The sequence below is a fragment of the Carettochelys insculpta genome, chromosome 22 (assembly GCF_033958435.1).
Source record: "Carettochelys insculpta isolate YL-2023 chromosome 22, ASM3395843v1, whole genome shotgun sequence".
In the NCBI taxonomy this organism is placed as follows: domain Eukaryota; kingdom Metazoa; phylum Chordata; order Testudines; family Carettochelyidae; genus Carettochelys; species Carettochelys insculpta.
Genome location: NC_134158.1, coordinates 5,566,325 through 5,583,534, shown reverse-complemented (window position 1 = coordinate 5,583,534; position 17,210 = coordinate 5,566,325). Strand labels below are relative to the sequence as shown.

General features: G+C 54.3%; 1 protein-coding gene across 3 annotated transcripts; it reads right to left on the bottom strand.

Moving 5' to 3' along the window:
- Window positions 1-1,307: 1,307 nt before the first annotated feature.
- Window positions 1,308-15,930, bottom strand: G6PC3 (glucose-6-phosphatase catalytic subunit 3). 3 transcript variants are annotated; one of them, XM_075017257.1, is made up of 7 exons: window positions 15,760-15,930; window positions 14,504-14,731; window positions 10,067-10,173; window positions 8,044-8,134; window positions 6,893-7,011; window positions 6,072-6,213; window positions 1,308-3,851 (listed from the first exon to the last, which is right to left on the bottom strand). In XM_075017257.1, the coding sequence occupies exons 2-7, from the start codon at window positions 14,719-14,721 to the stop codon at window positions 3,491-3,493; spliced, it is 1,038 nt and encodes a 345-aa protein (XP_074873358.1). In that variant the 5' UTR covers window positions 14,722-14,731; window positions 15,760-15,930; the 3' UTR covers window positions 1,308-3,490. The 3 variants fall into 3 exon arrangements, with proteins under 3 accessions (XP_074873358.1, XP_074873359.1, XP_074873357.1); XM_075017258.1 differs by lacking the exon at window positions 15,760-15,930 and adding an exon at window positions 15,628-15,677; XM_075017256.1 differs by lacking the exon at window positions 15,760-15,930 and adding an exon at window positions 15,005-15,126.
- Between the last annotated feature and the right edge of the window lie 1,280 nt (window positions 15,931-17,210).

Here is a 17,210-nt window from a genome sequence, read left to right as displayed (position 1 = left end):
CACTCGTTTGCTTGGGCAAGTCACTTCATGGCTCTGGGTCTCAGTTTCCCTAGCTTGAAGATTGGAGATGATGCGGCCTTTAGGAAAGCATGCTGCTCATGCAAGACTGCTCATGCAAGACTCCAGCAAGTGTGAGGTATTTGGCTAAAGCCTAATAGCTGGAAAGCCACAACGTATTAAACAAGGAAATGGTGAGCAGCTGGAATGTGAGGAGCAGCTGAGAAGGATTTGTAAAGAACCAATCACACCCAACCAACCTAACTTCCCTCTTCAATGGGGTCACTAGCCTAGTAAACAGTGAGCCCACATTAGGCATGATAGATAGTGATTTTTCAAAGGAAGATTTTTGACAGCAGTCATGACCGGGGTCTGCAACCTGCAGCTCCAGAGCCACATGGCAGCTCTTTAAGGACTTCTGTGTGGATCCTAACACTGTAATTGCAAAGCAAAAAAACAAAAACAAAAAAACCCTCCTGATTATTTTCAATAAACGGCAAATCTCTAAAAGCCTCACAATTAACAACTCGGCTAAATAGCAAACGATACGTGATCTCAAACCATTGGCTTACTGCCCCTTTAATATGTGCCCTACACTGTGGGATGTGATAGTGTAGCTGTGTTTTGATTGTGTTGTTGATTTTGAAAAGGAAAAGGAAGCTTGTGGCATTCCTGCTGTGAAGGGCAACACACATTTTAAGAAAGAAAACTGAAATTAAACATGAAGTAAAATTGGCAAAATTAAAGTGGGTTCAGGAGTGAAAATCAGGGAGAGAGTGGTACAAACACACACGTGTAAAGTGTGAGGAAACAGAATACATACAAAGTCTGTGAACGTCCTGCAGTGAACATGTATCACATTACAAACCATCGTCTGTGCGCTGCTCTTAAAGTAGGGTACGGTTTGATGTTATTTATTAAGGACCATCTTGTCGTATTCATGTGGATTGCAGCTCTTGAGTTACTGAGAGCTCTTTTTGCTATTTTGGTTGCTGACCCCTGGTCATGACAGTTTCCTAAGCAAACTAGGGAGATGTGGGCTAGAGGAGTTTACTATAAGGTGAGTTAAGCAACTGTTTAAAAGCCGAAGAGGAAGCCGTGCTAGTCTATACACTATCAAAACAAAGAGCAGTCAAGTAGCATTCTAAAGACTAGCAAAATGGTTTATTAGGTGAGCTTTCGTGGGACAGATTCACTTCTTCAGACCAGAGCCAGACCAGAACAGACTCAATATTTAAGGCACAGATTTTGGTTCTCTGTGTCTGAAATATTGAGTCTGTTCTGGTCTGGCTCTGGGCTGAAGAAGTGGGTCTGCCCCACGAAAGCTCATCACCTAATAAACCATTTTGCTAGTCTTTAAAGTGCTACTTGATGTCTTTTTGTTTAAAAGCCCTTATTCAAAGAGTTGCTGCTATCAGTGGCAAGCTGCCAAACCGGGAGGCTGTGGAGCAGGATCCTGCAGAGTATGCACTGAGGCCAACACCGAACACTGTGATACCGGAAAGTGGTGAACGTTCATAAAAGTTGCAGCTGTCACTAAGCTAAGAGACAACAAGAAGTCCTGTGGCACCTTATAGACTAACAGATATTTTGGAGCATGAGCTTTCGTGGGCAAAGACCCCCTTCATCAGATGCAATTAAGAGAGAGCTAAGCTAAGAGAGAGGCTCTGAGCACTCTGGAGACCAGGATTAGACTTCAAAGGTCCTTGTTAAATGAGCGGCCTTGAGCTGAAATCAAGACACTGAAATTCAGTAAAGATAAGTGCAAAGTGCTTCACTTATGCAAGAGAAGAGCCAATTCACAGCTACGAAATGCAGAGTAGCTGAGTAGGCAGTCACGCTGCTCACAAGCAGCTGGGGCAGGGGGTTACAATAGTCCACAACTTCATCATATGTAAAACGTGAGAGGAGCTGATGAGGTCTCAGCTGGAGTCCTCTGTCCCATTTTGGGTGCCACACTTTAAGACAGATGTGATCAAAAGAAACAGAAGTCCACAGGAGAGCAACAAAAAGGATAAAAGGGTCAGAAGACCTGAGCTATGAGGAAAGGGTTAAAAAAAGGGGCGTGTTCTGTCTTGAGAAAGAAGACTGAGGACAGACCTAAGAACAGACTTCACATATGGTAAGGGCTGTTACAGAGAGGACAGGGCTCAATTGTTCTCCACGTCCACTCCCAGGAGGAGAAGCAAGGATGGACTTGACCTGCAGCAAGGGAGACTTAGGTTGGCTGTTAGGAAAGCCAGAACTCTCTGCATAACAAAGCACTGGAGTGAGCTGCCAAGGGAGGCTGTGCAATCCAAATCACTGGCCGTTTTCAAGAACAGGTTAGAAAAACACCTGCTGGAGATGGTCCCGGGAAGCCACACTTGGTCCTCTCAGCACAGGAGCCTGGACTAGATTGAGGTTTCTCAATGACCAGTCCTTGACTGTGTCCTCCGTTTAGGAAGGCAACCAGATGATCCCAGTCTGAGGAACACTGGACTGCATGATCCCGAGGGCCCTTCAGACACACTTTTCTATTACTGCAGCGTAGCAGCAGTGCGGCTAGGAAATAGCAGGCAATATATCCCAGTGCAATTGCATCCACACAAACTAGTCCCCAGGATCTTACAAGCACTGGGATGTTGTAATGCCCAAGATGAAATCTTCAGTACCACCCAGGAGAGTTTCTCTGTAGTATGGAGAAGAAGCTAGCCATGCTGGAGCCACAGAGGGCCTGATGGGCCTCCAAACAGTCCCCCTTGCAACATGCTGCCTTGTGTTTGGAGACAGCTCAAGAGCCCTGGCACCCACCGCAGACAGGGCCTTGGTAAGGGGATAGATTCAAGATACTGGTTTCTTTGGATCCTTGTACAGGCTGAACCTCTCAAGTCTGGAACGCTCTCATCCAGCAATATACATCATCCAGCATGATTTTAGTTAGCCAGACAACCACTTCTCGAGGGCGTGGCCAAGTTTCTCGTGGTCCCATAAGGTTTGTTTACACCCACCAGTCCTGGCTCTCAGTGTTCTGTTGTTATTTAGCTATAATTTACCCATAAATGTCTTCTAAGGGCCCAGTAAGCTGTGAAAATGCTGGTAATGTGCTAGACAATATTGACCTCCCGTGGTCCAGCGAACTCATCCAACACTGGTCAGGTCCTGAGAGCACCAGATGAGAGGTTCAGCCTGTAGGGTGAGGCCCTTTGTCTAAGCAAGAAGAGAACCTACATTAGCCAAAGCAGGTCTAAGTAACTGTGCTTCCCAGGAAGGCAGTCCACCAAGGCACTCCTCTAGCCCAGAACCAGCTGCTCTCACGCACAGCTGTAGTGATGAGGAGGGCTGGACCAGCAGACAGGACAACAGAATTTCCTCTGTGTTGCATCTAATGACATTGGAAGGTATTACGGCCTCTTGCTGGGAGATTTAATTTAGATGTACGTAGACAGCTCCAGCCACCTCCCCACGGGTCAGTGACTGGCCATCTGTCTGGGTCACTGATGCACTGGATGGGCTACTCAGCATGTGTCCGGGTCAGCATGTGCAGGAGGGACCAGACCAGCCAGGGAACCAGTGCCACCACCAGCCATGGGAAGCTGGCATATTTCAGAAAGTTCAGGCCATACCACAGGATGATGTTCTCCGGCTGCGCCATGTCGCTCAGGCCATGGAGGATGGCAAGGGCCAGGCCAGCGCTCATGACTCGCTGCTTCCAGGTGGGCATCTCATGCCTCAGCTCTTTGTACAGGGAGGAGTGGGTGGCCAGCCCCAGGCCCAGGGCTGAGGCTGTGTCTCGGCACAGCGATGCAAAGGGCCTCGTGTCTATATGAATCCACTCTGGGTTCAGGCACCACTTACTAGCGAGGTGAATTGACCTAGATGAGCAGTGGAGGAAAGTCAGTGTCTGAAAGCCCTTCGGCAAGGGCCCCAGCTGTAATGGGCTAGGCCAGCCGCTGACGTCCCAGCTCCGTGCCTGTCAGGCCTCTCAGCTTTTGGCTGGGAGCCCTCCAGGGACCAGCCAGCATCACACACAGCGCTGGGGCAAATTGAACATGGGCCCTAGGGCAGTGCTAGGGAGGTGCCTCCTTCAAGCCTCAGCCCCTTTTCCCTCTGGAGTCATAGAAAGCCTGGTCAGAGGATAACTGGCCCTTCAAGAAGCAACAGGGTCCAGTGATTAGCTGCCTCCCACATGGGCTTAAAAGGGGCCTCTGGGCCCTAGTGAGGGGGACACCTGGAGAGTGAGTGTGGCAAGGAAGAGTTAGGGAAGGGGTGGGGTGAACTGCCTGGGAGAGACAAGGAGGCTGCAGAGAGCAGAAAGCTCTATAGGCCCTTCTTGGGGAATAGGGAGAAACTGCCACTGACCCCTAGAGCTGCAGGGTCAATGTGGGGAGAGGGGGGCTGGCTGTGTGATACTCCTGTGCTGCAGACCAGTGCCGGGAGCTGGGGGCTGGGCCAGAGGGGGGCTGGCTGTGTGATACTCCTGTGCTGCAGACCAGTGCCAGGGGGCTGGGGGCTAGGCCAGCGGGGGGCTGGCTGTGTGATACTCCTGTGCTGCAGACCAGTGCCGGAAGCTGGGGGCTGGGCCAGAGGGGGGCTGGCTGTGTGATACTCCTGTGCTGCAGACCAGTGCCGGGAGCTGGGGGCTGGGCCAGCGGGGGGCTGGCTGTGTGATACTCCTGTGCTGCAGACCAGTGCCGGGGAGCTGGGGGCTAGGCCAGCGGGGGGCTGGCTGTGTGATACTCCTGTGCTGCAGACCAGTGCCGGGGAGCTGGGGGCTAGGCCAGCGGGGGGCTGGCTGTGTGATACTCCTGTGCTGCAGACCAGTGCCAGGGGGCTGGGCCAGCGGGGGGCTGGCTGTGTGATACTCCTGTGCTGCAGACCAGTGCCAGGGGGCTGGGGGCTGGGCCAGCGGGGGCTGGCTGTGTGATACTCCTGTGCTGCAGACCAGTGCCAGGGGGCTGGGGCTAGGGTAGCAGGGGGCTGGCTGTGTGATACTCCTGTGCTGCAGACCAGTGCCAGGGGGCCGTGGGCTGGGCCAGCGGGGGGCTGGCTGTGTGATACTCCTGTGCTGCAGACCAGTGCCAGGGGGCTGGGGGCTGGGCCAGCGGGGGGCTGGCTGTGTGATACTCCTGTGCTGCAGACCAGTGCCAGGGGGCTGGGGGCTGGCTGTGTGATACTCCTGTGCTGCAGACCAGTGCCAGGGGGCTGGGGCTAGGGTAGCAGGGGGCTGGCTGTGTGATACTCCTGTGCTGCAGACCAGTGCCAGGGGGCTGGGGGCTGGGCCAGCGGGGGGCTGGCTGTGTGATACTCCTGTGCTGCAGACCAGTGCCAGGGGGCTGGGGCTAGGGTAGCAGGGGGCTGGCTGTGTGATACTCCTGTGCTGCAGACCAGTGCCAGGGGGCCGTGGGCTGGGCCAGCGGGGGGCTGGCTGTGTGATACTCCTGTGCTGCAGACCAGTGCCAGGGGGCTGGGGGCTGGGCCAGCGGGGGGCTGGCTGTGTGATACTCCTGTGCTGCAGAGCAGTGCCGGGGGCTGGGGGCTAGGGTAGCAGGGGGCTGGCTGTGTGATACTCCTGTGCTGCAGACCAGTGCCAGAGGGCTGGGGGCTGGGCCAGCGAGCAGCTAGCTACACGATACTCCTGTGCTGCAGAGCCAGGGCTGGGGGCTGACTAGGCCTGAGGTGCCAGTGTCTGTTTGAATATGCTGTGCTCAGAGGCGGCTCTTTGCACTGAGTGGGAGATGGCCTGTGCTCTCCTGAGGGCTGGACACAGACAGGTGCAGTAGGCGCGGCCCAGCAGGGCCCCCTTGTTGATACTTCCCCGGCCCACTTTCCAAGAGTGGGGGTGTTATCCTGGTTCTCTCTGGGGTCGCTCAGCCTCCCAGCACCTCTCTCAGCCCAAGGGAGTGTGAAACCTGTGCTGCTGCGCCCGGAGGGGGGCGCAGGAGGAAGATGCCAAGGAAGCTGAGTCACCAGTAACCTGAGGAGAATCCACAGGGTTCGTCTGCCTGGGTCCTGCAGCTGGACAGGCCACGCTGGGCTTGTGCCTCTCCTAGGGGAAAACCACAAAAGGGACCCGCTGCCCAGGAGATGCTCACCAGTCCATGTCCACGCCCAGAGCGACCATGGCCCAGTACAGCGCAGCAGCACTCAGCAGCAGGACCAGCGCCGTGGCAAGGTAGAAACTCAGCTTCCTCTCCGCAGGGACACGGGCCTCCAGTGCCCAGCCAAGGGCAGCTCCTGCGGAGCGAAGAGCAGAAGGGCAGGGAGTCTGAAGACCGGGACAAGGCTGCAGCTTGGGGCTGGAGTCTGATGCTGCCCAGCAGTGCCAGCACCCAGGAGCTGTGGGGACAGCGGGGACTCAGACGCCACCAGCTGAGCCGGGCCTGAGGAGTTGGTAGTGGCTCAATTTTCACTGTCCAGGGTGGCTGGGGCTCCAGGTGACAGCGTGCATGGGGAGGGTGACTACAACCACCTCCAGGACATCCGCCTTGCTGGGCAGCAACAGGCAGAGGGTGGGTGCTCAGAGGGGAGGGTTACCAGCCCCAGGCGAACAGCAGCAGTGGTCTACCTGAGCCTGACGGATGCACCCCAGCGGGTGAAGATCCCTTCAGGGACAGCACCTGCCTCCTGAGGTCAAGTCACCCACTTGGGCTGCCTCCCCTTGCAGGAGACCCTGGCAGCACCCTCCACAATGATGCTTCAAGCAGGCGTGTGGCAGGCCGCAGGGCCAAATCCCACGGAAACAGAGTACAGGTCCCAGGCTGGGACTCGGCCAGACTGTGCAGGCGCAAGTACAGGAGCCCAGCTTGGGCCAGCATCTGAACACAGTCACCTTCTGGGCAACAGCAAGCCAGCCTCCGCTCTGCCTGCAAGGCTCCAGCCACCACGCCCGCCAGCCTCGCCTGGATCTACTAACCAGCCACAATGCCGCCCAGCACCTGGTGGGGGAAGTGCGCCAGGATGAAGATGCGTGAGAGCCCCACAGCCAGGAGGAGGAGAAAGTAGGCCATAAAAGGGGCTAGCTTCACCAGCCGGCTGTTGGGAGGAGGGACAGACATGGCAGTTACACAGCTGGTGGGGAAAGAAGACAAGCCCTCCCGCCTGGCATAGCACGGGGGCAGCTCTGTCACCTCAGCATTACCAGCCCAGCCGTCCCACCCTACTCATCTCTCCAGGTACGTGCCACGGGGTAGCTGAGCACCACCTGCTTCGGTTCAAGTCACAGGCGAGTCAGATCCCTGCACCACGAGTGCCCGGCCGGTTGCTCTGGGCAAGCTCTGCACTGGCAGGAGTGACCGAGTGGGGCACGGGGCGCTGAGCCAAAGCAGAAGGAGAACAATGGAACACACGAGGCAAAGGTACTAGTCAAGCGGGAGCAGCAAACTGCAACAAAACCAGGGTCCATTTTTTGCAGAGATTTCTCTTGGGTTCACACTGATCTCCCCCAGCGCTTCAGGGGATTGTTTCCTTTTTTTTCACCACCGTCACACACAGCGGGACAGGGAGCTGCAGCCGAAGGACAAGGGCTGCTTTTTTCCAGAAATAGCCCCTTTAGATAGGACTGCGTCAGTTTTTGCTGTGGGTTCCTGCCTTGGAAGCAAAGAATACAACAGGTGGGCTCACCCCTGAGGCCAGGAAAACACTCACCAGCTAGTAAAGACACATATGACACATGACAGTCTCAGAACATTCCATATGTCTACAGCATCTGCCACATCTCAGCAAAATCACCTCGGGACATTGTGTGCTACCAACACATCACGTCTCTCACCCCAGCAAGCACATGTGTAGACAGCCATGGGGCCAGTTCTTGACTGGTATGAACCGCTACCAGATCTCAATGGCTCTGCTTTTGAACTTGGCTGTGACACAACAGTGGAAGTGAAGACGGCTCAGGGCCTTGGGGATCTCTCAGGTCGCTACTGTCAGACTAACTATTAATGACAGGGTAGCAGTTATACCAACTGCAACAAGACATGCAGCAGGCTCGGTCTCCATGCAAATACCCTGCCAGCCAGAAATGGGGTGTCACGGAACTGCCTGTCCCAGAACCCTGGTGGTACCTACCTCTTGGAGTGTCGGGATGCCAATGCTGTGAGAGAAGTGACTACTGGCCACAAGGCTGCCCCTGTGATCATGCAATGGCCAGAGGGGCTACCTGTAGAAAGGGAACACAAAGGGTTAAACATTTTTAGTGACCGTCTCTGGAGAGCACAGCTAGGATCTGGAGGCAGCTTGGCCCAGTGAGGAGGGCACTGGACTGGGATTCAGGAGACATGGACTCTATTCTGAGGTCTGCCACCAGCCTGAAGTGGGCATACGGGCTGCGAGTGGGGGAAATGCAAAGCTGTGCCTCAGTTTCCCCAGCTATGAGACAGGTGACAACACTGACCTCCTTCGTAGGGTGCTTTGAGATCTGCTAATGAAAAGTGCCAGACAAGAGCTGGCTGCCTGGGGAGGGAAGGGTTACTACCTCATTTGACAAAACACACCAAAAGTAACACAGCTGGTCTGTTCGTCCTCCCCCTGCCCTACCCTTATGCGATCCTGAGAGCACCACAGCTCGGGACCCCAGGGTAGATCCCCAGCTGCTGTAACGTGGAGCTGCTCTCCAGATGACAGGCTGCCCCTCACATTGTTCTTCTCTGCTCACGTAGCACCAGTGCAATCAGGGCATAGCTTGAGGGAAGGGCCTAGTGTTATCCTGCCATGAGACGGGCTTTGAGCCCAGATAAGGAAGGCAGTACCAACATTATGGCACCATCAGATGCTGCATTCAAGCTGCCTTGTTCCTGAGACTGGGATCCGAGAGAACTACTGCATTCAATGGCTTGACATTACCCTGAGCCCCTTCACTGTACTGTCATGGGAAAGGGCTGCACAAGAATGGCCTGGGGTCTCCCACTCTTCTGGCTGCTAGTAGTCAAGGTCCACAGCAGAGGTTACAGACTATCATGGCACAAGCATCCATGCCCTATGTGCAGGGAGAGGAAATGGAATCTTCCTTAGAGACATCTGCCCTCACAGGCCGGCAGCCAAGGAACGGGCTGGAGGAAGGCCTTCCAGGGGAAGTGAGAAGCCAAGCAGAAAAGGCCAAGCAAGACTCCCCTTCCTCCCTTCAGTGGTTGCCAGACAGCAGACCTTCCTGGACATTTCCTGGCCTACATATTTATTACTTGCCAACATCAGGGGCACAGATTTCACCTCCCACCATTCACTGATATGTTCTGCTCAGACTTGCAGGCTGATCAACAGCCTTACAACTCAGCTGTCACGCGGGCCATGGCCCTAGCTGGCTGACGGTTTAAGGCTGAGGCACTGTCTGGCTAATGGGCTGAACAATGACATGCTGAGTGCTGTCAGCCCAGCAGTAACAGGGTCTGTGGGTGGCCACATTCCAGAGATGCCCAGGGCCTGGCAATCTTCTTCTGATGGGTGACATCAGCCTACCTCCCACTGATGACAGTGGGAGTTGAGTCAGGGCCCAAGAGCCCATGGCCACTTTGTCGTCCAAGGTTGGCTTTGTGTAACTAGCTAAGCAAGAACCAGAAAGGAAGGAGCTTGTGTGTGTCCCATTAGAAATCCCCTCTACACTTGTTATACGACGACGACTTCATCTATGGCCTTCTTCACCTGTGCATCTCTAGGCACTTTACAAAAGGAGAGCAGGAATCTTTGCCACCATTTTACAGATGAGCAAACTGACGCACCAGGAGGCTAAGCGTACAGGCTTTCTGCAAGGAAGGGACTTGGCTCCCAGGGATGGTACAGAGGTGTCAATCAGCTGTCTTGGCCATATCGTAATGTTGAGTGCTGCCTTCCACTTTCCTAAATCCCTTCTGCGGGCTCAGTTCAGTACTACAGGCTTCACTTCCCATCCTGAACTCTGACGTAGTGACGCTATGCCCTGTTACTCAGCCACTACCTTTCCCCTCAGAGGGGACTGCATGTCAGCAGTTGGCAATGTGATTCCTGTGCATGCATACATGCTGAAGGGCACTTTGCAGTCCTTTGGGGAATACTGCTATTAAGAGCAGTGGTACTTTCTGAAGGCATACAGGCTGAAGCTTCAGCCATCTCAGTAACCAACCTGGCCCTGTTTCACAGGAGACAGGGAACTGGCGAAGCAGGACTTTCTCCTTGCTGGCGAGCCCGGATTCATGGACCCACCAGAATGGCCGTTCACCAAACAAGAACCTGGTTGCAAAAAAGAGGAGACAAGAATCGTGAGGTCTCAAAAACAAAAAGCCAAAGGCTCCCAGAAGCTGTATTTTTCTCTGGAGCCAATAGCCCAATGGGAAGTAGCTGAGGACAAAGCCAGACGCGTGACATGCACTTCAGGGCTATCATGTGACTGCATTGCTGGTCAGGTCTTTTTTCCCCTCCAGTTGGCTGGAAAAGCCTATCAACTGATTCTGGTTCCTGGTTTTGCTAAGCTGTGCCCAGTCAGCAGGGCTGTGACCACTGCACAGCTATCTCCCAGCAACACATTGCCCAGAATCTGTGCCAGTCTGCTCCTAGTGAACCAGCACAGGTACTAGAGCCATGGACGGCAGTGCCATTCGGTGTTTGCACCAGAATACATGAGATCAGAATCTGGCCTGGCCTGCCTGGGATTGCTAGTTATTCAGAGAGCACATGAAGGTTATAAAAGGTGTAGGGAGAGAGAGGAGAGGAAGAGGCAGAAACAGAGAGCAGAAGAGGAAATAAGTAAGTAGAAATATGTCTGTCTGCTCAGGGGCGAGATAGGTGATATTTGAGGGCTGTGCACCTGACCCATAGCCCACTGAAGTCAGTGGCATGGATGGGAACAGAATTCCACCCTTGGTTTTGGGGAGGTCCAGGGCATATAGAGAGTGCGGAAAAGCTCTGCTTCAGTCCTTCCATGGCACTGGGTACCAAGCAGCATGGAAGTCCTGAGCTTGTTTGATCCCCAGTCCCTTTGCCCCTTGGAGAGCACATGCACTAGTCCAGGAGTGTTAACGTTGGGGGAAGAGGCAGTAGTAGGGACCTCTAATCAAAGCTCTGGGCAGCCCCATCTCTCTGCCCTCTCCAGAGTGCACACACTGTTGTCCCATCAAAACAATGACTTTTTAAGGCCTCAGCTGGAATACTGTAACCAGTATCGTGCTGTGTCCAGTTCTGGGCAGCACATTTCAAGAAAGATGTGAAGAAATTGGAAAAGGTCCAGTGAATGGCAACAAGAATGACGAAAGGGCTGGAGAACATGAGCTCTGGGGGAAGACTGAAAGAACTGGGCTTATGGGCTGGGTGTACACAAAGTGGCTCTCTTGGCTGCTCCATGCTAATGAGCAGCCTTGAAATTACAAATGAATGTTTTCAGGCATAAGGGGCTGGTGGCAGAGGGGCTTTTTGCTGGCAGGGCATGTCCACATGGCCTCTTTACTGCCGGCACCCGCCTCTGCCAGGAGCGAGCTCTCACATGGCTGTGCTAATGAGCCATGGGACCACGCTAATGAACATCCATTTGTACTTTCGAGGCTGCTCATTAGCAGGGAGCTGCCAAAAGAGCCACTCTGTGTAGACCCAGCTATTTAGTTTCGAAAAGAGAAGACTGAGAGGGTTACAAGAAGGAAGAAAAATTGTTCTCCTTGGCCCCTGAGGACAGGACAAGGAGCAATGGGCTTACACTGCAGCAAGGGAGGTTTGGGCTGGACATCAAGAAACACTTAAGAATGTAACATAAAAATATAAGAACGGCAACACTGGGTCAGACCAAAGGTCCATCTAGCCCAGTATCCCGTCTGCCGACAGTAGCCAACGCCAGGTGCCCCAGAGGAGGGGAACCGAAGACAATGATCAAGCGATTTGTCTCCTGCCATCTGTCTCCCGCCTTTGACAGAAGGCTGGGGCACCATACCTTACCCCTTGCTAATAGCCAGCTATGGACCTAACCTCCAGATATTTATCGAGCTCTTTTTTGAACTCTGTTAGAGTCCTGGCCTTCACAGCCTCCTCGGGCAAGGAGTTCCACAGGTTGACTGTGCGCTGGGTGAAGAAAAACTTTCTTTTATTAGTTTTGACCCTACTACCCGTTAATTTCATTTGGTGTCCCCTAGTTCTTGTATTATGGGAACAAGTAAATAACTTTTCTGTATTCACTTTCGCCACACCGTTCATGATTTTATAGACCTCTATCATATCGCCCCTCAGCCTCCTCTTTTCTAGACTGAAAAGTCCCAGTCTCTCTAGCCTCTCCCCATATGGGACCCGTTCCAAACCCTTAATCATTTTAGTTGTCCTTTTCTGAACTTTTTCTAACGCCAATATATCTTTTTTAAGGTGAGGAGATCACATCTGCACGCAGTACTCAAGGTGTGGGCGTACCATAGTTTTATATAGGGGAAGTAAGATATTCTTCGTCTTATTTTCTATCCCTTTTTTAACAATTCCTAACATCCTGTTTGCTTTACTGACTGCCGCTGCACACTGCGTGGATGTTTTCAGAGAACTATCCACTAGAACTCCAAGATACCTTTCCTGATCTGTTGGACCTAAATTTGCCCCCATCATATTGTATGTATAGTTGGGGTTATTTTCCCCAATGTGCATTACCTTACACTTACCCACATTAAATTTCATTTGCCATTTTGCTGCCCAATCACTCAGTTTGCTGAGATCTTTTTGAAGTTCTTCACAATCTACTTTGGTTTTGACTATCCTGAACAGCTTGGTGTCATCTGCAAACTTTGCCACCTCACTGCTTACCCCTTTCTCTAGATCACTGATGAATAAGTTGAACAAGATTGGTCCCAGGACTGACCCTTGGGGAACGCCACTAGTTACCCCCTTCCATTGTGAAGATTTACCATTTATTCCTACCCTTTGTTTCCTGTCTTTTAACCAGTTCCCAATCCATGAAAGGATCTTTCCTCCTGTCCCATGACCACCTAATTTACATAAGAGCCTTTGGTGAGGAACCATGTCAAAGGCTTTCTGGAAATGTAAGTATACGATGTCTACTGGATCCCCCTGTCCGCGTGCTTGTTAACCCCTTCAAAGAACTCTAACAGATGAGTAAGACACGACTTCCCTTTACAGAAACCATGCTGACTTTTGCTCAACAAATCATGTTCTTCTGTGTGTCTGACAATTTTATTCTTTACTATTGTTTCTACTAATTTCCCGGTACTGACGTTAGACTTACCGGTCGGTAATTGCCTGGGTCTCCTTTAGAGCCCTTTTTAAATAATGGTGTTATATTAGCTGTCTTCCAATCATTGGGTACCGAAGCTGATTTAAAGAATAGGTTACAAACCACCGTTAATAGTTCCGCAATTTCACATTCGAGTTCTTTCAGAACCCTTGGGTGAATACCATCCGGTCCCAGAGACGTGTGACTGTTTAGCTTATCAATTAGTTCCAAAACCTCCTCTAAATGACACTTCAATCTGGGACAGTTCCTCAGATTTGTCACCTATAAAGGACGGCTCAGATCTGGGAATCTCCCTAACATCCTCAGCCGTGAAGACTGAAGCAAAGAAATCATTTAGTTTTTCCGCAATGGCATCATCTTCCTTGATTGCTCCTTTTATGTCTCTATCGTCTAGGGGCCCCATTGTTTTTTAAGCAGGCTTCCTGCTTCTAATGTACCTAAAAAATGTTTTACTATTGTTTTTTGAATTTATGGCCGACTGTTCCTCAAAATCTTTTTTGGCTTTTCTTATTACATTTTTACATTTAATTTGGCACTTCCTGTCACGGTGCTTAAACACTGCAATAAATTGAGTAGGGAGACTATGGAATCCGCATCGCTGGAGATATTTAAGAACAGGTTCGATAGATACCTATCGGGATCAGTCTTGGTGGCACTTGGCCCTGCCACAAGGGCAGGGGACTGGATTCGATGACCTCTCAAGATCCCTTCCAGTTGTAGTGTTCTATGAGTCTCTGATTCTAGCTGCTGGTGGTGCACTTTCCACCTGGGATCTTGAATGAGGCTCAGACCTTACTTCCTCTGCCACTGCCACCAGTAATAATCCCGTAGCTGGACTTCAGCTGATGCGTTTGTCATAAGACACACTAGCTTCCAACCCACATTCCCACAGCTAGGCTAATGGGCATGGGTACTCTGAAGTGTCATTAGAACACAGGAGTGCAGGAATTGCTACACTGGAGAGGACAGATGGGTCCGTTCAGCTCCAGTTCCACCCTTGGATGATAACCGATTCTGCAAGCTTCAGAGGAAGGACCCATGCAGGAAGCAGACATTTTTTTTTTCTTTTTTTAGGGGAAGCGCAGTTTGGAGGGAGTTTTCGTCTCACTCTGCATCCTTATTGCAGGAGAGATGCAGGTTGCACACAAACGTGTTACGCCAGTGAGTGTCTTCCTGCATCTTCCTAGAACCTAAAACCAGCTCACTGGGAAGATGGGTGTCACAGCAATAGCACCCTGAGCACATGGGTTTCTTGCCTTGGAAAGTCTGTCTAAGGGGGCTGAGTGTTTCCAAGCAGGGCAAGGGATCAGGGGCCTGAGCTGTGTATAGGTCAGCCGGAATGTCTCTCACCATTTAGCCACTACATTGAGCCACTCGGCTATTACACCGATCCAGAGCACTGACACTCCAACCTTCCGGTCCAGGAAATAAGCCAGAGGAAAAAAGACGATGAAGATGCATTTCGGATCAGCCAGGAAGGTAACACAAAGCCAGAACCTCTCCAGCCAGGGCGGTGCTGTCTGCAGCCTCTCTGCAAAGAGAACCCCACTGCTGTACAGCAAGTCCATGGTGACCAGCCTGAAAGCAGAGGGCAGAGCAGTGTTAGAGCCGCCGGGAAAGGCTCCCTGGATCCATCATCCGCAGGGCGGCCGGTGGCCCCTGCCGTGGCGCTTACACACCCTCCGCCGCTCACTCCCCATTTCACAGCACACTGGCGTGACACTGTGAGCCTGGGGCTGGAGACCAGCTGGGGCAGAACACGGCGCTACGCCGCCGGGAAACGAGCACCAGTGGGGCACCTAGGGAGCAGGGAACTGCTTCCCCTGGTGCCCCCGCCCGCTATGCACCTACCCACTAGGGGCCAGGCAAGGAAGGGCAGCTCTGCCCGCACTAGGGCAGCCATGGAACTGCCTGGGGAGGCCAAGCAGCAGCACCCAGCCTCCACTCAGTGCCCTACCACCAGCCCCGCCCGCATCCGCTCCACACTGGGCCTCCCCCCGCCGCCTGCCTCGGCCCCCGTGCCAGCCCCGCCGCCTGCCTCGGCCCCCGTGCCCCGTGCGCCCCCCACCGCCTGCCTCGGCCCCGTGCCAGCCCCGCCCCGTCCGCCCCCACCGCCTCCCTCGGCCCCCGTGCCAGCCCCGCCGCCTCCCTCGGCCCCCGTGCCAGCCCCGCCCCCCACCGCCTGCCTCGGCCCCCGTGCCAGCCCCGCCGCCTGCCTCGGCCCCGTGCCCCGTGCGCCCCCCACCGCCTGCCTCGGCCCCGTGCCAGCCCCGTGCCCCGTGCGCCCCCCACCGCCTGCCTCGGCCCCGTGCCAGCCCCGCCCCGTGCGCCCCCCACCGCCTGCCTCGGCCCCGTGCCAGCCCCGCCCCGTGCGCCCCCCACCGCCTGCCTCGGCCCCGTGCCAGCCCCGTGCCCCGTGCGCCCCCCACCGCCTGCCTCGGCCCCGTGCCAGCCCCGCCCCGTGCGCCCCCCACCGCCTGCCGCGGCCCCCGTGCCAGCCCCGCTGAAATGTCCAGCACGGGCACCCGTCAGCCTTCGCCACGCAGGCCGCGCTGCGCATGCTCAGTGCGCGGCGCTGTGGCCGCTGCCCTTACTTTTGCCCTTACCGGGCTTCCAGTCCTGCGGCGCTGGGTCCGCACACAGCGGCCCGGGGCGGGGCCGAACCCACGCGGGGTGCGGCGGAGCAGCGGCCGGAGGGCGGAGAGCAGGCGGTGGGGGAGGGGCGGAGGGAAGACCGGGGCGGTTTGTGTTGCGCCCCCCCCCCGGGAAGAGACCAGAGGTAACAGCCCCGCCCCCTCCGCCCCGCCCCCTCCCGGCTTCTCCCGCGCGCGGCTTCCTGTTTGCTCCCGAAGCTACAGGGGCGCCAAAACCTGGTCCCCGGTGTCAGTTCTCACCTGGGTCGCACGTGCCTCAGCTGTTCCGCTCAGGTGCCCTCGTCTGCGCGCTGCCCGCCCTGCAGCCCCTTCCGGCGGAGCTTTGGCCCTTTCCAGGTGGGACCCCGAGGCACCGAGGCCACCTGCAAAGTAACCCGCGTAGAGCGCAGTCCCTGCTGCGTGGCCCCAGCTGAGAGCCAGCGGGCTCTTCGCCCACGTGGTGGAGCACAGGGCTTCGGTGCATGAGCTTTCGGGTTCAGTTCGTACTTGCCAGATCCTGTGCTGGTTTATCTGGGGTCACAGAGGGGAGGGGTGACCAGTTCTGCCCCTGCGCGCTTGTAACACTAGCTGCTAAGGAGCTTTACCTTTCCTCTCTGCTGATTCCCTCCAGTGGGGCTGTTCCGCCTGGCCCAGGGGCCACAGGATTAAGTTCTTCCCACCCTGGTCTTAGTTGCACACACAGGTACACTCTCTGTCCCTGTGCCCCAGCAGGTGTACAGCAGTGCCAAGCTATGGCCCTGATGTGCCCTTGGACTCAGCGGCTGTGTTAAACAGCGCTCTTAGCCGACAGCTTCATGTGCCACCCCGGTTCAGCACCCCCCCCACACCCACTTTCAGCTGCTCCTGAAGCAATCAGCTGCATTGAAGACTGAAGGCAAAATGCAGGAACTTCAGGGTCCCCTTTATACTCTTGCCCATGTGGAGGGAAATCCATTGTTCTTCCCTGTGCGGGAGCCACTCAGAAATGGAGCCTGTCGTGTGAGCAGCACACCTGTCCATGTCCTTTCTTGGGCATTTTGCCATTGCCTGTCTTCTATATGACTGTTAGCCGATGGCGGGGTAATGAGTGGTCTGTGAGCCTTATTACATCCAAGTCTTTAACTGCTAGGACCGGCAGTCCCTTCGCAGCAGGCAGCCAGGGCAGCTGACGGGTGCCCCAGGAGTCTGTCCCGTGGAGGCAACACAACTCAGCGCTCAGCTTTTACCGCACCTTACCACTGACCAGGCTGATACAGCCAAACGGGCTAAAGTTCTTTGTGTTCGGCCGAGTTACAGTAACTAGAAGGAGTCAGGCTAAAACTTAAATGGTTACTATTTATTAAAAGCAGAAATAAGAATCTTAATGGTTACAAGGTTATTGCTCTATCTTCTTAACTACTAGTAGGATGATACATATGGCATCC